Source organism: Colobus angolensis, unplaced genomic scaffold (assembly GCF_000951035.1).
Source record: "Colobus angolensis palliatus isolate OR3802 unplaced genomic scaffold, Cang.pa_1.0 Scaffold457, whole genome shotgun sequence".
Classification (NCBI taxonomy): domain Eukaryota; kingdom Metazoa; phylum Chordata; class Mammalia; order Primates; family Cercopithecidae; genus Colobus; species Colobus angolensis.
The window spans coordinates 119,096-141,119 of record NW_012118010.1 but is presented as its reverse complement, the minus strand read 5'-3'; the positions used below and the strand labels follow the sequence as shown (position 1 = coordinate 141,119).

Here is a 22,024-nt window from a genome sequence, read left to right as displayed (position 1 = left end):
TCCCTAGTACCTGGGACTACAAGTGTGTACCATCATGCTTGGCTAATTGTTTTTTATTTTTTGTAGAGATGGGAGTCTCACTATGTTGCCCAGACTGGTCTTGAACTCTTTGTCTCAAGTAATCCTCTCACCTCAGCCTCCCAAAATGCTTGCATTACAGGCATGCACCACTGCACCCAACCTTATAGAAAGTTTAAAATTGTCTAATATATATTGCTTGGGAATCATATGTACTAGTAGAATTACAAATAAATGCAAGAAAATAATAAACATGGAATTTATATAATGGTTACCTCTGGGATGGGAGGTATGAGAGTGTGATCAGAAAGAAGTATATCAGGGTGGCCAGGTGCAGTGGCTCACGCCTGTAATCCCAGCACTTTGGGAGGCCGAGGCAGGTGGATCACGAGGTCAGGAGATTGAGACCATCCTGGCTAACAGGGTGAAATCCTGTCTCTACTAAAAATACAAAAAATTAGCTAGGTGTGGTGGCAGGCACCTGTAGTCCCAGCTACTCAGGAGGCTGAGGCAGGAGAATGGCGTGAACCCAGTGATTTGCTTTAACCCGACCCCCAGAGCAAATGCCAGAGAAAAGGTAAGTAGGCAAGGCAAAAAAACTTTATTCACAAGCCAATGTGAGGGAGGGGCGAGGTTCACCGGTTTCCGGCGGTGGAGGCCGACGAAGTCGCTCCGGCGTTCTCGGAGGAGGTTCCTGGGTTCTGCGGACGAGAAGGGGCCGAGGAAGTTCGCTCCGGCGTTCTCGGGCGAGGTTCCTAGGTCCCGTGTAGGAGGAGGGGCCGAGGAAGTTCGCTCCGACGTCCTCAGGCGAGGTCCTGGGTCCCGCGGACGAGGAGCGGCCGAGGAAGTTCGCTCCGCGCGCCCGCCGGGAGCGGCTTTTATGTCCTGGGCCCGGGAGTGGGAGGGCAGTGGGCGGGACATAGGCGGGTCGGGGCGGGGTGGTAGGCGTGGCTAGGCGGGCTCCGGATTTTCTCCGGCGGAGGTCGGGTTGCGCCTGCGCAGTCGACCCGTGTCTTTCCTGGGCGTGGGAAAGTTGACAGTGAAGAACCCGGAACTGAGCCATCTTGCCTCCGTTTGTCCAAACACCCAGGAGGCGGAGCTTGCAGTGAGCCGAGATCACGCCACTGCACTCCAGTCTGGGCGACGAAGCGAGACTCCGTCTCAAAATAAAGAAGTAAATCAGGGGCTTCAACTGTCTAGGCAATGTTTTATTTCTTTTTTTTTTTTTTTTTTTTTTTTTTGAGACAGAGTCTTGCTCTGTCGCCCAGGCTGGAGTGCAGTGGCCGGATGTCAGCTCACTGCAAGTTCCGCCTCCCGGGTTTTTACGCCATTCTCCTGCCTCAGCCTCCCGAGTTGCTGGGACTACAGGCGGCCGCCACGTAGCCCGGCTAGTTTTTTTTGTATTTTTTTTAGTAGAGACGGGGTTTCACCGTGTTAGCCAGGATGGTCTCGATCTCCTGACCTCGTGATCCGCCCGTCTCGGCCTCCCAAAGTGCTGGGATTACAGGCTTGAGCCACCGCGCCTGGCCAATGTTTTATTTCTTAAGCAAGCTGATGTCCATAGTATTGCTATTTAAGGCTTTTTCCATATGTGAAATATTTCATAATTATTATTAAGTTAACAAGTAATAACCACCAGGAGTATTCTCATCACATAATATTAAGTGGAAAGAGCAGGAAACAAGATTGGATATCCACTATACTCCCAATTTTGTAAAAATATAACAAATCAAGGGAAACTTAAATATAGATTTTTTTTTAAAGAGCAGCAGATAATAAACCAAAACTGTTAGAAGTCTGAGGATGGTTTTTATTGACTTCTTTATACTTAAGGTAATTGATATCTATATCAATCAATAAGGTAATTGATGAGGTTCTTTCAATTAATCTTATCTTATTTTCCAAAGTTTTTTGTTTTGTTTTGTTTTGTTTTTTTGAGACAGAGTCTCGCTCTCTCCCCCAGGCTGGAGTGCAGTGGCGCAATCTCGGCTCACTGCAAGCTCCGCCTCCCGGGTTCGTGCCATTCTCCTGCCTCAGCCTCCCGAGTAGCTGGGACTATATTCCAAAGTTTTTATAGTGAGTACTTACTGCTTTTGGAGTCAACATCAAATGTTGCTGTTTTTTTTTAACATGTATGTATTCACCATAGACACCAGGGTATGGTAAGTTTTAGCCTGAAATCAAGAAAAAAAAAATTATGGCCAGGTGCAGTGGCTTCCGGGGCTGGAATCCCAGCCCTTTGGGAGGCTGAGGCAGGCGGATCACCTGAGGTCAGGAGTTCAAGATCAGTCTGACCAACATAGCGAAACCCCGTCTCTACTAAAAATACAAAAATTAGCCAGGCATGGTGGCACATGCCTGTAATTCCTACTAATCAGGAGGCTGAGGCAGGAGAATTGCTTGAACCCAGGAGGCAGAGATTGCAGTGGGCCAAGATCATGCCACTGCACTTCAGCCTGGGTGACAGAGTGAGACTCTGTCTCAAAAAAAAAAAAAAAAATTATTTAAAGTCTACTTCAGGCCACTCTAGTGCTAGACTTTAAAAGGGAACTGTTCACACCAAGCTGGGAGTCTGACAGACCCAAGTTCAAGTCCCAGCTCCACCCCTTCCCAGCAACTGACTTGAGTCTCGATTTTCTTATCTGTAAAATGGTGATTAAAATACTTTCCGTGGTTGCCTCTTGAGGCCAGTGTGGGGGTAAAATGAGATGAAGGCTAGCTACAGAATGGCTTCGTGATGCACGGTGGCCTTCTGCAGAGGCTCAGCAGCTACTACAGGACAGACCAGGCAGGAGACATCAAGAGGACAAGGCTGGGTTCCTTCGGTGCCCACAGTGTAAGAGGACAGACAGTGCTGTCCACGGACAGCCAAGGAGAGGGGGTCAGGATGGCCCCGGCTAGGAATGGTCCACTTGGAAGGAAGTGATGTTATTAGTACATAACTGGGAGGGATAACCTTTGGCCTCAAGCAATGCAAAATGTGCTTCTAGAAACTGAGAAAACACTCTCAAAAAATGTACGAACAACATGAAAGGGGGAAAGCAAAGCTCAGACCTGAGTCCTGACTTCCTGGCTCCCTGGTTAAGTGATGGTGGCTGTGGGAAGTACACAATCCTCCCAGCCCAACTGTCTCACTTGTGTCGGAGGGAGAAGCGTGCACGCCTCCTACGTCTTGCTAAGAGGCCTGATTGAAGGACAGATTCAGTATTGAGCACCTTCCTTGGATCAGGCCGTGTTCTAGGAGCTGGGGGTGCAGCAGGGAACCCACCAGGCAAGGATGCTGTCCTCAAGTGTGGCTCCCTAAGGGATGTGACACAGAGCAGTTGCTCAGCACGGAGCCTACATGGTGCAGTCAATAAATGCTTGTGCCAGAGGCAGGCATGGCCACTATTATTAAGCAGCCTCGTATGGTGGCCTAGGGAGGCTTAGGGGAAGTAGTGAAAGTTTTCAGGTGGTTGAAGTGTTATTTGAAAGAATAATGGGCCTGGCGCAGTGACTCACGCCTGTAATCCCAGCACTTTGGGAGGCCAAGGTGGGCGAAACGCTTGAGGTCAGGACTTCGAGACCAGCCTGGCCAACATGGTGAAACCCCATCTCTACTAAAAATACAAAAATTAGCCGGGCATGGTGGCAGGTACCTGTAATCCAAGTTACTTGGGAGGCTGAGGCAGGAGAATCGCTTGAACCCTGGAGGCGGAGGTTGCAGTGAGCCGAGATCGCGCCATTGCACTCCAGCCCGGGCAACAAGAGCAACGCTTCATCTCAAAAAAAAATAAATAAATAAAATAATGTAAGACAGGACTATGCTAGGAATCATTAAGCTGCCATTCACTGAGTGCCACACATGTAATAACTCAATCTTCCCAGCAACCCCATGGGATACTATTATTATGCTCTTCATTTAACAAATGAGGAAACAGAGGCACGGGTCAGTGCAGTGACTTGCCTGAAGTTGCACAGCGGTAAAGCCAAGATTGGAAACCAGTCGGTTTGTCCTACACCATTGTCTGCAGCTTGGTGGGTGCCCCAGACAAGCTGGTTTTAAGAGCTCAGAGCTTCCTTTGGAAGCCAAAAGCACTGACACTGAGAGTGTCTGGGCCGTGGCCGGGTGACCATCTGTCAAAGCATTCTTGTGCGGATTCCCGGCCATATCAGATGAATGGATATTTCTATGGAACAAACAGCGCCCAGAGCCTTGGTGGCAATGCTCTGAGATGCTGAGAGTGACTTCTTCTTGTCTCTTTCAGGTCACAGCCCCACACTTCCCCGTGGTGGTCAAGCTGGGACATGCCCACGCTGGAATGGGAAAGGTATGAGAAACAGCCCTTCTACTCACAGTGGACACAGCTAGAGATTCCCCAGACTACCTGTTCCTCTCTCCTTCTGTCCCCCGTCAACCCCTTAGCACAGGCACCCAGAACAGAGTATTAAAAAGAATCCACGGTACATCTCCCTCCCCTCCCAGCCCACCTTCCTCGGAGCTCCTGGTGCACAGAACGTCTCTCCAGTTCGGTCCATCCTTGCCAAACCCTACCTGGAATTGCTAACTAATCATTCTCTGTGATTGCGACTGAAGAGAAAGGGATGTAGAGCATTTTATTGACTGTAATTCTTTTGTGGGGGGTTGTTGCCATCATCTCCACAGCCTTGTTGTAAGCCCATGTCTTACCTCTTTACTACTGTATTAGTCCGTTCTCACACTGCTATAAAGAAATACCTGAAACTGGGTAATTTTAAAGAAAAGAGGTTTAATTGGCCCATGGTTCCACAGGCTATACAGGAAGCATGGCTGGGGAGGCCTAGGGAAACTTACAATTGTGGCAGAAGGCAAAAGGGAAGCAGGCCTGTCTTACACGGCTGGAGCAGGAGAAAGAGAGAGAAGGGGGAGGTGCTACACATTTTATTTTGTTTTTGAGACAGAGCCTCACTCTGTCACCTAGGCTGGAGTGCAGTAGCTTGATCTCGCCTCACTGCCACCTCCACCTCCCAGGTTAAAGTGATTCTCATGCCTCAGCCTCCCGAGTAGCTGGGGCTACAGGTGCGTGCCACCACACCCGGCTAATGTTTGTATTTTTAGTAGAGACTGGGTTTCATCATGTTGGCCAGGTTGGTCTCAAACTCCTGACCTCAAGTGATCCACCCGTCATGGCCTCCCAAAGTGTTGGGATTACAGGCCTGAGCTACTACACCCAGTTACACACTGTTTAAAAGTGCTACACACTTTTGAACAACCAGATCTCATGAGAACTCACTGTTACAAGAACAGCAAGGGGAAAATCCGCCCCCATGATCCCAACAGGCCCCTCTTCCAACAATGGGGATTATAATTTGACGTGAGATTTGCGTGGGGACCCAAATCCAAACCACATCAATCACTGTAGGACTGACACCTAGAAAATGACAAACACATCTGGCTCCATGGAAGAAGCCACCAGAGTCAGTTAACTGCAAAAGTCAATAATATACTATATTTCACACAGTCACACATAACATCCTGAAAAACTGTATTGGTCAGACTGTTTCAGTTGCAAGTGCCAAAATGTTCAAGATATTAGGATGTCTGAGATAGTTCTTGGTAGATTCGAGCAGAGCTGGATCCAGGAGTTCAAATGAAATAGAGCCTGATCTCCCTCTTTATCTCTTGGCTCTGTTCATCTCTACTTGGCATTTTCTTCAGATGGTCTAAATGGCTGTGAGCCACCCAACCTGGTCCCTAAGCTCACCATCTCTAAGGGATAAAGACCCTCTTTTTGTCCAGCACCTCTGTATCTAATCCCATGGAACCTTGTTTGGATCAACGTGCTTGGCCTCAACAATGGGATGTGGAGACGGTTTAGCCCCAGTCAAACCATATGCATCCGAGTCCCACAGGAAAGGGGGCATTGGGTCTCCTACAGTTTGCCTCTCAAGCCTCTGGCTCCAAAGCAAGTGGGAACATGTGGATCTCAGTACCTGCCGCTCACATTGGAGGGGACTTGAGCCCAGACACAATGCCTAACACAGTGGATTCTAGATAAAGTACAGCTGGAGCTAAACAATGTGGGACCAAGTAGACACCTTGCTTTGAGTAGGCCCACCCACACATGAATAATTCTTCACCTCACACCTATAGTCATCCCCACCCTGCTGTGCCTTCTGTATGCCTAAACTCCACTCCCTTCAGGCAGTCTAAAAAGGAATGGGTCAGCCGGGCATGGTGGCTCACGCCTGTAATCCCAGAACTTCGGGAGGCCAAAGAGGGCGGATCACCTGATGTCGGGAGTTAGAGACCAGCCTGACCAACATGGAAAAATGTTGTCTCTGCTAAAAATACAAAAATTAGCCGGGCATGGTGGCACATGCCTGTAATCCCAGCTACTTGGAAAGCTGCAGCAGGAGAATCTCTCGAACCCGGGAGGTGGAGGTTGCAGTGAGCTGAATCATGCCATTCATTGCACTCCAGCCTGGGCAACAAGAGTGAAACTGAATCTCAAAAAAAAAAAACTGGAATGGATCCGGCAGGTCAGGGCATGGCCCACAGCTTGGACACCTGCATAAACTTGAGCGAGTTACCATCTAACTTCTCCTGTTTCCCTCATCAGTCAAACAATAATTCTAATAACTACCTTTTAAAAAGAGTCCTCGCTTCAGAATATATCTCTCTAGAAAGTACACAACTTGAGGGCAGGAAGTTCTGCCTGTTTTTCCACTGCTGCATCCCAGGGCCCTGAGTGGCACCCGGTACACAGGAGCCCCCTTGTCCTACTTCTTGCTTGGGTGGATGAATGAATGAACCCCTCTTTAGCCATCATTCTATGTCTGCCTCCCAATTTCCTCACCTCTCACTCCCTCTTCCACCCCTGCATATGGCTCCAGCCCCCTTCACTCCACTAAAGCTGTCCTCTCAGTGGTCTCCAGTGATCCTCTGTTGCTAATTCAGTGGGCACTTTTCTGTCCTTATTGGAATCTCCCTCTCTCTATCATTTAATGTGCCTGGCCATCCCTCTGTCCCAAACTCTCTTTATAGTGGCCTCTGGTGCTTGCTCCTTTTCTGGCTTTCCTCCTTTCTGTCTCTGGCCACTCCTTCTTCATCTCCTTCAAGAACTTTTCTTCTTGCATCATCCCTAACCATGGCTATTCCATCTGCACACCATCCCTGAGTGCTCTTGTCAACTATCTCAGCTTCAGCTGCCATCTGCATGCCAGCAGACTCCCGAGTTGCCTTTTTCCTTCCCAGAGCACGAAGCTCTTATATCCAGTTATCTCCCCTACGTCTCTATTTTGTCTCCCATGGAAACCTCAGACTCTAAACATCCCAGACCAGGCTCAGCATCTTCCCAGACACCCTCACCTCCCTCCTTCTCCTCCTCCTCCTCCTCTGCTTCCTCCTGTGACCTCCATCTCTGCAGCAGGGACCACCAGTCATTTGGTTGCCTCAAAACAGAAATCTGAGAGTCATCTCCCCCTCCTCCATGTCCAAATAGTCTCCAAGTCTTGTCAGTTGCCCCTCGTTAATGTTTCTCTGACCTGTATCTTTCTCTCCACCCACTGCCACCATTTTGGACAGCTCTGGTAAAGTCAAAGCATTCCCAAGAATTAAACTCTGTGCCTAAAGCTTAAAATAATCCCCAAATGACATAAAAAGAAGGAAATACTTAAAGAGATGAGAAACTCAGGTCCAGAAGGGCCTCCCAAAACATGGAAAGGAGGGGGCACTCCAAGGATTAAAAAAAAAAATGACACAGACCAGAATAAACTGAGGTTTGCAAAAATGCTGAGATCAAGGGAAAAGGACTTTTCTCCTTATGTTTGGAATGAGAAAACTTGCAGGAGCAGTCTAGACCAAGTTGACGAAGCAAATGATGTTATGTTCATAGCTGAGAGAGAGAGAAAAACAAAGCTGGTACCTCCTGTGGTACATTTACTATCTCTTGAGAGTGAAGATTGTCCTCCTGGAGACAAGCAAAGAGAACATTGCTAGAAGAAAGCCGGTAAGGAGGCTGTCAATGAGCTCAGTGTTGCTTGAAATCTACCCAGGCCCCCATGGATGGAATTGCTGGCCTATCTCAAACTATACTTCACTCCCTTGTTCTTTTATACTTATGGTGCCTACTCTATGCTGAGAATCAGAAAATCAATAGGACCCAGTCCCTGTCCTCAAGGAATTGGAGAGACAGTCGCATAAATATGCATAATGTGTTGTTGGGGGCCTGGTAGAAGGCTGTGCAGAGGGTATGAGGCTTAGAGGAAAGAACTTAACTCCACCTAGATGGAAAAGGCATCCTAGGAGAATTGAGGCTTGATTTAGAAAGACAAGTGCATGGCCTTCATTGGTGCTGGTGATTAAGAGCATGCCCAGGAAAGGAGAAAACTCAACTAGGAAGAGGAAACCTGGTATCAGGGAAACTGCATGTGGTTGGGTGTGCATGGAGATTTAAGAAATCCTAACAAACAAAAAAGACTAGAAGACAAGAGATGGAACAATTACCCCCTTGTATTAAAACAACAAAAAAAAATAGTGGACATCATGAGAAACAGAAATCAAAATATAGTGAAACTCTTATGCCATTTTGGGAGTGCTTAAACAGTGGTCCATATTCATGGGGCTACCATAAGTTCCTTAGAAGTCAGTCAGGTTAGACAAGTGGTTGAGAGGAAAATGATCTGCCCCCGGGTGGGAGACATTTGGACGTGTCTGGAGGAAATTTTATTTGTCATAACTTGGGAATGGTGAGGATGTAGTACTGATACCTACCAGGTAGAAGCCAGGGGTGCTGTAAACATTCACAGTACATAAGACAGCTTCCCATGACAAAGAATGGTACTGCCTCAAAATGTCAATACAGTCGATCCCACTTATCTGCTGGCGATACATTCCAAGACCCCCAGTGGATTCCTGAAACCACAGATAGTTCTGAATCATCCTGCTTATTCCTCTACATGCCTATGATAACGTTTAATTTATAAGTTAGGCACAGTGCCCTTGAACTTTGGGGCCACTATGAAGTAAAATAACAGTTACTTGAACATTCCGTGACAACAGATCTGGTAACTGAGATGGCTCCTATGTGGCTAACGGGTGGGTGGCGGATACAGCACGGACGTGCTGGACACAGCGATGATTCACGTCCCAGGCAGAATGGAGCTGGGTGGTACAAGATTTCATCACGCTACTCAGGATGGTGCGCACTTTAAAACGTCGGAATTGTTTATTTCTGGAATGTTCCATTTAATGTATTTGGACCGCAGTTGACCGTGGGTAACCGAAACCACAGATAAGAAGGGACTACTGGAGTATCAAGATTGAGAAACATCGGACAAAACTAACTTCATTTCCTTTTCTGGAGATTTTACCAGACTAGAAACCAGAGGAAGCCGTGGTGACAACAGAGTTCAACATGTTTCAAAGCATGTTCTGAAGAATTGTAATTACTCAGGATGCCAAAATATATTTTTGTCATATAAGTTTGGAAAACTCTGCGTTAAAGTAAGCTTTTAGTGCAGAACTTCTTAGAGTCATAAATTTTGTCATATACATTGTGGGGGTACAAGAATATGGAAAAGTAAGCAGAAATTCCCAGATTTATCTGACCCCAGAAACCTTTGGCCTTTCTATTGAGATGGTTGTCCTTTTATTAATTTGTAAGAACATCTAGAATTTGAAGAACATTAATGCTTTGTCATACTTTGGAACTGTTTTCTCCTTTTGACAATGACCTGTTCGCCTTATTATTCAGTTTTTAGCAATTTTTAAAGTTTTTTTTAAATGCAGCCATATGTATCCATCTTTGGAAACAGATTGTTATTATAGCGGCTAAGGGTGTTTATCTGAATCTAGGTCACACTACCTAATAGTTGTGAGACCTTAGATAAGTTGCCTCACCCACTTTAGTTTCTTCTTACGTAAAATGAACGTAGTAATAGTATGAGCTTCATAAGCTGGTTGTGAGATTAAGAGACATTATGTACGTCAAGCACGTAGCTCAGTGCCTGGAACAAGTGGGCACACCAGAAATATGACCTGTCATTATTAAGAATGTTCAGATCTGCTCTGGGGACCCAAAATCCAACCTAAGTCAGTAGGGGAGATATGACTAAATAGCATCATATGTCAGAGACTTTACTTCATTTGGCTACAAGTTTAGTATGACTCAGATGAGGACTGGGTTGCCAAAAGCTCTAATCAACAAATGCCAAATAAATAGATGAAAATAGGCTCAACTTTATTGGTCATCAGGGAAATGCAAATTAAAACCACAATGAGTTGCCACTTTGTAGCCACAAGAATAGCCAAAATTAAAAAGATTAATAATGTTAAGTGTTGGTGAGAACACGGAACAATTGGAACACACACGCAGAAAGTATAAGTTTTTTGCAAAAGCATAAATTTGTACAATCACTTTGGAATATAGCTTCATATTGCCTACTAAGCTGATTACACAGGAGCTATATCAGGTATAGCCAACCTAAATACATGCATGTGTGACCGATGCACATGATTATACTAGCTTTGTTTATAATTGCTGAAAATTCATGTGTCCATTTAACAGAATAAATAAATCAATTTTAGTACATTCATATAAATGGAATATTTTCAGCAATAAAAATTAATGAACTACAACTACATATAGCAACTTGAATGAATCTCACAAACACACCATTTAGTGAAATAAGTCAGAAACAAAAGATTGCCTATTTCTATAGTTCCATTTATACAAAATTAAAAACCAGGAAAACATAACTATAGCATTAATTCATATACATATTTAGGTGATAAAACTTCTAAGAAAAGCAAGAGATTATCACCATAAAAGTCAGAATAGAAGTTATCTTTGGAGAGGAGGGAGGGGATAGTCATAGAGATGAGGCAGAAGTGGGCAAAGTTCTAGTTCTTGATTTAGAGAGTGGTTTTGTGGGTATTTGCTTTGTGATAGTTCATTGAATTGTTGTTTTTTGTTTTTGCCCTTCTTCATAGTTGTGCTATATTTCAAAATAAGATTTAAAAAATGTAATTCACTCTTAGGATATATGAATGGAAAGATGATACCCAAAATGAAAATGAGAGCCCTGCACCTTGCTGGCCAGTCCACAGCCAGAAGATTGTGTTGTTCTGGGTTGCACCAATTTTGGGTATTTGAGAAGGATAGTGACAAATTAATGTATGGAAGAATGAACCAAGTAGTGAATGGATGAGGCCCCAGAAGAACTAGAGACAGTGTGACCAACATCTTCAGAAACGTGGAGAATTGTCACGGGAAGATAGATTAGACCGATTCTACATAACATCTAGTGGGCAGAGTTGGGACCCAATCAGTGATATCAGTCCTGTGGAAAGAGCAGCTTTCTAACAATCAGAGGCAAATCTTACTGGCCTGCCCCTTTAGGTAAGAGGTTCTCATCACTGGACTGCTGGAGCAAAGATGAGAGAGATAGGAAATTTGTTGAGAGTTTCAAGAGATTAGGTATTATGTGAGGTTCTTAGCCTGAGATGTTTGCACCCCCTGAAGTAGAGACAAACTTGTATGTGTGTTTATGTGTGGATGTGACATGAACATTTTGGGGGAAAAGGGTCCATAACTTCCTTCAGCTTCTCATTAGTCACCTATGACCAGCCCAATTAAGACACCATGGAGGTGACCCTTACATTATCCTCCAATGGTGAGATTCTGTGGTTTTAACCAATGTTATGAGCAGTCCATTGGAAGGAATTGCACAATATCATGTTGATGCAGAGCAGGCAGCCCCACAACTGGGACTTAGCCTGGCAAGGTTCTTGGCTTTGTTCATGAAAGAATTCAAGAGCAAGAGAGCAAGCCAGTGGTAGAAGAAAACAGCTTTATTGAGTCAGCAGTGTTACAGCTCCGTGACTGCTCCTGCAGAGCAGGGCTACCCCGCAGGCAGTGTGTTGAGAAAAGGAGCTCAGGGGCAGTGTTTCAGTCATATTTATACTCATTTTTAATTACATGCAAATTAAGAGGCAGGTTATTCAGAAAGTTCTAGAAAAGGGGTGGATCTGTCAATTCCATGGAAAGAGGCAGTAACTTCCAAGTTACTGGCAAGGGTAAACTGGCATGGCACTGGTGGGCATGTCTTATGGAGAGGTGCTTTTGCCTCTTCCCTGGTTCAGCCAGTCATCAATCTGGTCTGGAGTAAAGACCTGCCTCCTACCTCAGTGTTTCCATCATAACAACCTTATGAGGTGGATATTATTAGAACTTCTGTTTTACAGATCAGGAAACTGAGGCACAAGCAGTAAATGGAAGAGTGGGGCACAACCCTCAGGCAGTCTGGCTGAGCTCAGGGGAGTGACATGGTGCCAGGTATTCTAACACTCCGCCATGCAGGCACAGGGTTTGTTGTCCTTCAAAGAAGACCCTAGAATAATGAGTGACAGGTTGGGAAACCTCTGCAGACACCCCTGACTGTTCCGGGTGATGAGGGGGCCGCTCCTCCATGCGATGTTTCCAGCAGCACTGGCATCTTACACACCCTGACTTGGCCAGGTTTGCTGCTGTCATCAGCTCCAAGTGACCTGGACTCGGATCCCTTCTCTTAGGCTGACTCACTTAATGAGCTTTCCGGGCATGGTTGGCCTTTGGAGTGGGAGTTGGTGGCCCAATAACACGGTGATGAAGAGGGAGTATTAGAAAATGAGCAAATAGAGGAATGGATCCCAGGCGAACAGTTAAGAAATCAAAAGGTTCCCTGCAACTGGGAGACTGCCAGAGAGGAGAGTCTTTCTGTGTTTCACACATCAGCAGAAGTCCAGCCAAAAGTGAGCAGAGGAGAGGCACCCACCCACGAGGTGTTCGGGGGAGGGGAGTTCTGGGGCCCAGCCAAGCCACGAGGGACCCCCCCACCCCAACACCCACTGCCCTCCCTCTCAATCCCACCTCCCTCCCTATGTCCTCTTTCACCCACCCGCCACTCCCTTTTGATGGCCACCGGCCTCCTTTATTCTCTACTTCTCTCTTTTTTTTTCTTTCTTTTTTTTTTTTTTTTGAGACAGAATTTTGCTCTGTCACCTAGGCTGGAGTGCAGTGGTGCGATCTCGGCTCACTGCAACCTCTGCCTCCTGGGTTCAAGCAATACTCCTGCCTCAGCCTCCTGAGTAGCTGGGACTACAGACGCAGGCCACCCTGCCCAGCTAATTTTTATATTTTTAGTAGAGATGGGGTTTCACCATGTTGGCCAGAATGGTCTTGATCTCCTGACCTCGTGATCCACCTGCCTCGGCTTCCCAAAGTGCTGGGATTACAGGCATGAGTCACTGCGTTTGAACTAGTCTCTGCTTCTCATGAGCACAGTGGGCCCTTGGGAGGGAATACATCAGTCCCCTACACCTTAATGAAGACTTTAGGCACTGTGCTCCCTTTACACAGCCTCTGCAATGAAGTTGTTCTTTCCACAAGCGCAATACACACAGTCCGTCCTCATCATTCACAGACTCCATGTTTGCCAGTTCATCCACTTGTGAAAATTCCTTTGTAGCCCCAAAATGAAATCTCATAGCAGTTTTGTGGCTATTCACAGACCTGCTCAGAGTGGTGAAAAATTTGAGTCAAATAACACTCTGTCTCCTGGTTTCAGCTCTCAAACCGTAAGCAGGTGTCCTTACGGTCTATTTGATGCCACATTTATGCATTTTTGTGCTTCTTGTTGATGATTTCACTGTTTTTCATTTTAAATGCCCTCGAAGTATAGTGCTGAAGTGATGTCTGGTCTTCCTAAGTGATATTTTTATGGACAAAAATACATGTGTTAGATAAGTTTCATTCAGGCATGAGTTATAGTACCATTGGCATTGAGTTTAATGTCAATGAATCAACAATATATATTAAGATGTCTTTTAGCAGAAACACGTATAACGCAAGTTTATATATTCATCACTGGATGAAAATATTGTGACCAGAGGCTTAAAGGAACCTAACTCTGTATTTCTCCTAGGAGCAATGGGGTGTTCACCACAACTTTATAAGGCATAACTACCATTAATAATGAGAATCGGCCGGGCGCGGTGGCTCAAGCCTGTAATCCCGGCACTTTGGGAGGCCGAGATGGGCGGATCACGAGGTCAGGAGATCGAGACCATCCTGGCTAACACGGTGAAACCCCGTCTCTACTAAAAAAATACAAAAAACTAGCTGGGCGAGGTGGCGGGCGCCTGTAGTCCCAGCTACTCGGGAGGCTGAGGCAGGAGAAGAATGGCATGAACCCGGGAGGCGGAGCTTGCAGTGAGCTGAGATCCGGCCACTGCACTCCCGCCTGGGCGACAGAGCAAGACTCTGTCTCAAAAAAAAAAAAAAAATGAGAATCAACTGCATGTGTATATTTGCATGCGTGTGCGTGTGTGTGTATATATATATATAGAAGACACACATGCCCATCTTGTAAAGAGTCCTTAAATTTGTTTCCTGCCTTTGAAAGCTAAAATGCCATGATTCTAGGCATAAGCAGAGCTAACTGAAACAGTTATCCTATGCTTCTGTGTAATCTGATGTTCACCAGTTGAAGGCAGGATCATCTGGGTCATGAAGTCATTTTTTTACAAGGGTTTAAAGCTAAAATCTCTACGCGAGATCTTCATCTGCCACCTCCCGCATCCACACACCATCCTTGGTTCACTGGAAAGAGCCCTGGCCTAGGTTTGGGAAATCTGGGTCATCCTGCCAGCCTCACATTCCCTAGGACCAGCAGTAACCACCCGTGCCAGTCACTTAAACCTATAAATGCAATTTCCCCTTATTTCATGATTTTCTTCACCCAATCACTTGGGACAGCTAGTGAGTAAAAGTGCGTTAGAAAGTCTAAAGCCTCATAGAAATAGGAGATGGGGAGATAAGCAAAAGAGAGTATGGGCTTTGGCCTTAGACTGATGCTGGTGAAAACCAACTGATGCTGGGGTTCTGAGCTTGGCTCTACCGTTTGCCAGCATTGTGACCTTGAGCAAATTTCTTAACTTCCCTGGGTCTCAGCTTCTCTGGGATAACTCAGAGCAGATTACATGGATGAATAAGGACAGAGAAGGAGGATATTAACAATTCCCAAGTGCCCGTGCACCACAGTGAGTGCCTTGTGCATCTCCTCTAACCTTCAGAGGCATGCCAGAGGTATTTCTGATCCCTGTTTTAGAGAGGTACCAAGAGTCGTTCTGCCCAAGGTCACAAGTAAGTGGTGGAAGCAGAATTTGGACTGAGATTGGCAGCCCTTTTCTACTTGCTGCCGGGGACTCTCAAGAACACCCTGGTGGAATCATCTCTTCCCAGTACAAGGCAAGGAGCCAACTTAATTGGAGAGTTTATTTATAAAGAATTTCACAAGGCCCCACCCGAGAAACATGTCAGTACCTTTGAGACCAGCACTGACCTTTTGCATATGAACTACTCTTGTGTTTTGGTCAACTGATCTCACATCAGGCCTGAGGCCAAGACCCAGAACATTCATTTCAAAAGAATGATTAAAAAACAAAAGAAGAAAGAAAGAATACCACCCCCTGGCACTGTGTTTTAAAGACAGTGTGCACCATCTATAAGCCCCATTTTGTCAAGAGGGACACAGGCCCAGGAACAGACTCATTTGGAAGAAATAAATTGCCTGTTCTTATGAACACTGATGCACAGGACCTTTTTAAGAAAAACAAAGAATATCACTTTTTTTTTTAACTGACAGACATTGAAAAGCATTAAGATTTCCTTTTTTCTTTTTTCTGTTTTCCTGGTGATGTGTGTTGAGCCATCCTGACATTGCATCTAACAAAGGCCAGAGAATTCGTCTCCTTAGGAGACCCTCAGACAGCAGAGGGACACACATCAACCAGTGGGGTGGAGAACATTGTAATTTACTGTACTCCAATCACCAAAAGCTCCTTGCTTTTCCCCAGCATCAGACAGTCACATACAATTTACAAATTTGTAAACTTTTGAGGCTCCCAGCAGTCCTTTGAGGTGGATGTTGCATCATGATGTAATCGTAATCGGTCGGTTTGCCCGATGCACAGCAAGTCAATAAGCCAAGGCAACAGGGATTGCAGCAAAGAAAGAGTTTAGTAATCATAGGGCAGCCAAACAGGGAAACAGGAGGAAACCTCAAATCCACCCCTCCTGGGAGTTTGAAGCCAGAGATTTCAAGGGGTTTGGAGTGGGCCAAGGTGTCGGGATTATTGATTGGTCAAAGAGTGCAGAGTAAAGTCATGGGACAGGGAAATGAAGAAACCGCATTCTCATGCTGATTCGATTCCACTGTGGGTGTTTTCAAACTGGTTGGCATTAGCTGTTCTGCTGGAATTCAGGATCTGAAGAACATCTTAAGCAATTCTTAAACAAAAAGCCTTATAAGTCCATGGTCACTGATTGTAGCTATAGGAACAATGAGGATATAAATCAATTCGTAAACAAAAACCTATGATTCTAAGGTTAGAAATCCTACCTATAGGAACAATGAGGATATAAATCAATTCGTAAACAAAAACCTATGATTCTAAGGTTAGAAATCCTACCTATAGGAACAATGAGGATGCAGATGGTCAGTGTCTAGGGCTACTTGACTCTCAGTTACAAGGAAGTGGGCCAAAGTGCGGCCTGATTAGTGCTTAATAGACCTATATTTCTGCAGGGGACCCAGCATGTAATTCTTGTTAACCCTGTGAGGACAGTTTCAATAATACTCGTTTTACAGATGAGATAAGCAGAGATCAAAGAGGAGAAACGATTTGCACAGGACCGCATATCACATGCACACGTTCTTTCCACTGGTTCTGGCATCCATGCCAGGGGAGGTAAGACTCCAGAGAGTTCCGCCAGGCCTTTTGGAACACAGCCTGTGTGTCTACTGAGGGCTTCTCTAGCCAAAATGCTCAGGCACCGCCCGTTCTTATCATCAGTAAGCATGAGAAGCATGATCCTAAAACCAGGGGAGGCCCCCTGCCCTACTGAAGTCTGGGGCACAGGACGGCCTTCCAGGAAGCTTCCTGGAAGTGAAACCAGCCACTTCTCTGGAATCTTGGAAACAGCTGTACTGGGGAGAAGCTGGCATCACTGCTGACAGGTGGCCATGGCAGGCTGGTTTTTCAGGAAGACCAGAGATGATGCAGACAATGGGTTTGTTACATTTTGGGGTGTGTGTCTGTGCCCATGTGTTTGGGGTAGGGGAAGCAGCTTTCTAAAATACAAACATCTGCCTCTATTAAGCCTCCAGATCCATAGGACACTAGTAGCCGACCCTGATCTCTTGCTTGACTCTTGGTCTTCGGCCCCAAGAGACCTCCGTACCAATAGCTCCATCCTCCCGGGGTGAAGCTGGAAGATGAAGGAGGCACTGTGATGGGCCAGTGAATGCTACTCAGTCTTGTTCACATCATGACACTCCTAGAAAAGAGTGGTAGTTATACAACTCAGCAGGTCGATGGAGGAGGCTGCTAACAGCTGAAGAGAAGGACCTAGAGGCCCCTGGCCGCTCCAACAGATAACTCCAATCAGCAGCCAAGGGCACCGATTCAGATGATCTGGACAATGGGCCCTGAAGTCAGACAGTCCTGAGCTCCTTGACAGCCTTTGCTACTCAGTGTGCCCTATGGAGGTACTGGCAGCATCCGTATCACCTGGGAGCCCCTTAAAAATGCAGAACGTAGGCTTGGCACAGTGGCTCACACCTGTAATCCCAGAAGTTTTCAGGAGGCTGAGATGGGAGAATCACTTGAGTCCAGGAGTTCAAGATCAACCTAAGCAGCATGGTGAGACCCACCCCACCCCCAGCCCATCTCTACAAAAATTAAATAAATAAATAAATAAATAAGTAAATAAATAAATAAATAAATAAAAATTAGCTGGTTGTGGTAGCATGTGCCTGTGGTCCCAGCTACTTGGGAGGCTGAGGTAGGGGGATCACTAGAGCCTGGGAGCCTGTAGTGAGCTGTGATCACACCACTGCACTCCAGCCTGGGCAACAGAATGAGACCCGATCTCAAAACAAAACAAAACAAAAAAAAAGGAGCGGGGAGAATGCAGACCTGTTTCCAGACCTGCCAAATCTGAATCTGCATTTTTAACAAAATGCCCAGGTGATTTGCAGGCTGTTCAGCATAACCACTGGTTTTGACCAGGGGATGCAAACTCAGATGCCCAAGGAACTAGGCATTACCATGAGTCAGAAGCCCAGGCTGGAAGTTCGAGGCCATCCTGCAAGGGAAGTCACAACTTAGCCCCAGCCAGGGAAGCCTGATTTCCAGATTCTTTTATAATAATCAATTCTCAGTCCAGGTGTGGTAGCTCACACCTGTAATCCCAGCACTTTGGGAGACTGAGACAGGCAGATCACGAGGTCAGGAGTTCGAGACCAGCCTGGCCAGCATGTTGAAAACCCATCTCCACTAAAAATATAAAAATTATCCAGGTTTGGTGGTGCACGCCTGTAGTCCCAGCTACTTGGGAGGCTGAGACAGAAGAATCGCTTCGACCCAGGAGGTGGAGGTTGCAGTGAGCTGCGATCATGCCACTGCACTCCAGCCTGGGCCATAGAGTGAGACTCTGTCTCAAAAAAAAAAAAAAAAGGAAAGAAAAAGAAAAAAAGAATCAATATTGGCAACTAATTTAAAAATCTTTTGAAACACTGTATATGTCAGATAAAACAGCCACCCACTTAGGGTATCTTAGGGTGCCAGTTTAGTGCCCCCAGCTTCAGACAAAAGACACTGAGTTTGGCCTTGCCCTCTCTGTACGGGGGACCATTGAGCTTAATGGTTAAGGCCACAGGATGTACAAAGGACCTAAGAGTTTAAATCTTACTCAGCCAATTCCTAATTATAGAACCTTGAGTGAGCACTTGACTTGCAATCTTTGTTTTTCTCACCTGTAAAATAACCCCAATTGGCCAGGAGCAATGGCTCATGCCTATAATCCCAGCACTTTGGGATGCCAAGGAGGGCCAATCACCTGAGATCAGGAGTTCAAGACCAGCCTGGCCAACATGACGAAACCCGTCTCTGCTAAAAACACAAAAATTAGCCGCCAGGCATGGTGGTGGGCACCTGTAGTCTCTGCTACTCACAAGGCTGAAGCACAAGAATTGCTTGAACCTGGGAGGCAGAGGTTGCAGTGAGCCGAGATTGCGCCACTGCACTCCAGCCTGGGTGGCAGAGCGAGATTCCGTCTCAAAAAATAAAAATAAAATGGGCCCAATAAATATCCCTAGTAGAAAAGGGATTAACCTAAAGACTAATTGAGATAACGCACTCTTAAAAAATTGTAAATACTTAAGAGGTGTTGATTTGCTTCCTCTAGCAGCTGACTGTGCACACAGATCACCCGGGGATCTTGTTAAAATGCAGGCTCTCATTCACTCGATCTGCAGTCCCGCCTGCCTGGGGTTCTGAATTTCTAACAAGCTCCCAGGTGATATCAATGCTGCTAGACCATGATCTAGGTAAGGGTCATCAAACTTTTCTGCACAGAGCCAGACGGTACCTATTTGAGGCTTTGCAGGGCACATGGTCTCTGTTGAAGCTACTCGGTCTGCCCTTGTAGTGGGAAAGCAACCACAGACAACATGTAAATGAATGAGCGGTGCTATCTTCCACTGGAACTCGACTCATGGACACTGAAATTTGAATTTTCTATCATTTTCCCACTTCGTCTAATATTGTTCTTTGTTTGATTTTTTTCCCCAACTACAGTAGTTCCCTCTTATTGGCAAAGGATACATTCCAAGACTCCCGGTGGAAGCCTGAAACCAGGAACAGTACCAAACCCTACTTTTACTGGATTTTCCGATACATACACGTCTATGATATAGTTTAATTTATAAATTTAGGCACAGTAAGCGAGAAATAACAATAAATAATAATAAAATAGGACAATTATAGCAATCTACTATCACAGAAGTCAGGTGAATGTGGTCTCTCCCTCTCAATATGTCCTGTTGTATAGTACTCACCTGTTTTGGGGCCATGGTTGACTGTAAGTAACTGAAACCACAAGATGAAACCATGGATAAGGGGAGACTGTTGTGTTTAAAATTTTTTAAACTCTTCTTAACCCATGGGCTGTACAAAAATGGGTGGTAGGCTGGCTTTGGCCCTCAGGCCATAGTTTGACGACGCATGATCTAGGTCATCTTCAACTCTGAGCCTGGCCATCTCCCTCCCCAACCAGGCTGTAAGCTCTGTGGACGCACAAGCTATACCCACTGACCTCAGCTCCCCTCCCCGCCTAGGCCAGGGCCCTGGACAGCGGAAAGCCCTGTCTTCTGCCCTACACAATGAGCAGAAGCCTGGGAAGAGAAAGTGTTGCCTTTCAGAGCTGACACTTCTTTGGTGCCTCCCTTCCCCTCCATTCAATTTCACGCTGTAACTCTATAAACATGTGGTTTACATGACTCCAAAGAATCAGTGACCCGGGAGCTCAATAACAACAGAAGGAGTTTTCATTTATTAAGGGAAAGAGCTAAGGAAAGGAACCAGCACTGATAAGCAGGATAATTAGACAGTTCCCCAAACAGTCCATCAAACTCTGTTGTTCCCATCACCTTCCCACCACCCCTTCCGGCCCCTGGCAGCAATTGACCCAAGTGGCTGGGGCAAGGACACCTTTGAGCTCTAAGTTCTGGTCTTCAGAAGGGTTGGAGGAGGGGCAAGGGCTTTTGAGAATTTGAGACTAATGGTTTGCCATGGTCTGAATGTTGGTGTCTTCCTAAACATATTAGTTTCATATGTTGGAACTTAATATCCAGTGTGATAGTTATTAAGAGGTGGTTCCTCTGGGAAGTGATTAAGTCATGAGGACTCTGCCCATGTGAATGGGATTAGTGCCCTTATGAAGGAGGTGTGAGGGAGCTCCCCTGCCCCTTCTGCTGTGCAGCAAAAGGCACCATCTATAAAGCCCTTATCAGACACTGATCTGCTGGCACCTAGATCTTGGACTTCCCAGCCTGCAGAGCTGTGAGTAATAAATTTCTGTTGTTTATGAATTATCCAGTCTAAGATATTTTGTTATAGCAGCCCTAACAGACTAAGACAGGGCTCTTACATTCATTCAACAAATACAGATGAATTTGGTGCCCAGCTGTTTGGAGTTAGGGAGTCAACGTTCATTGAATATATTGGCAAACATTTCATAGAACATTTGTTGTTATGTTTAATCAATGGGTTAAATGTTGGGATGAAACACTCATGGTTAAGATTCAGAGATGAAAAAGACACAGCTCCTGTATAAAGGGAATTTACACATATAAAACATAGACACAGGCTAGACAACAGTCTAGTGCAGGGCTTGGCAAACTACTACCCACAGGCCAAATCTAGCCCCACAACCTGATTTTGTTAATAAAGTTTTATTATAACATGGCCCTGCTTATTTGTGTACATAATGTCTATGTCTACTTTCACACTACAAAATCAGAGTTGAATAGTTTTTATGTCCTACAAAACCTAAAATATTTGCCACTGGACTCTTTACAGAAAACGTTTGCCAGTCTCTGTCCTAACACAATGCTTTTCCAAAAATGCGTACAACAAACCCCAATGAGGAATGCATTTTGCCTTGCCACTTGATTACTAGATACAGTATATTGACCAAGATAAGTTTTACAGAATAATACTTGCCCTTACTATGTTCAAGGCATTCTGATATCTTCAGTTCTAGTGTATTTTATTTTTTAAAATGTTGGTTGTGATCTATTAAGTTGATTTGATGACCAATTTCAAACTCACAGTTTGAAAAATATTGGCTTGACTAGGATCAGTGGCTCATGCCTGTAATCCCAACACTTTGGGAGGCGGAAGCAGGTGGACAGCTTGAGTCCAGGAGTTCAAGACCAACCTGGGCTACATGGCAAAACCCCATCTTTACTAAAAATAGAAAAAAAAAGAAAAAAATGCCAGGTGTGCTGGTGCACACCTGTTGTCCCAGATACCTGTGAGGTTGAGTTGGGAGGATCACCTGAATCTGGTAGATTGAGGCTGCAGGGAGCCATGATTATGCCACTGCACTCCAGCCTAGGCCCCAGAGTGAGACCCTGTCAGAGAGAGAGAGAGAGA

The 22,024-nt window shown here is 45.6% G+C and overlaps 1 protein-coding gene across 1 annotated transcript in view; it reads left to right on the top strand.

Annotated features, from left to right (window-relative positions):
• Positions 1-22,024, top strand: part of SYN3 (synapsin III) — a 598,011-nt gene that overhangs the window by 499,860 nt on the left and 76,127 nt on the right. The window contains exon 7 of the mRNA XM_011958047.1: positions 4,266-4,328. Within this exon, the coding sequence (XP_011813437.1) occupies positions 4,266-4,328 (63 nt within the window). The remainder of the gene's footprint in view (positions 1-4,265; positions 4,329-22,024) is intronic.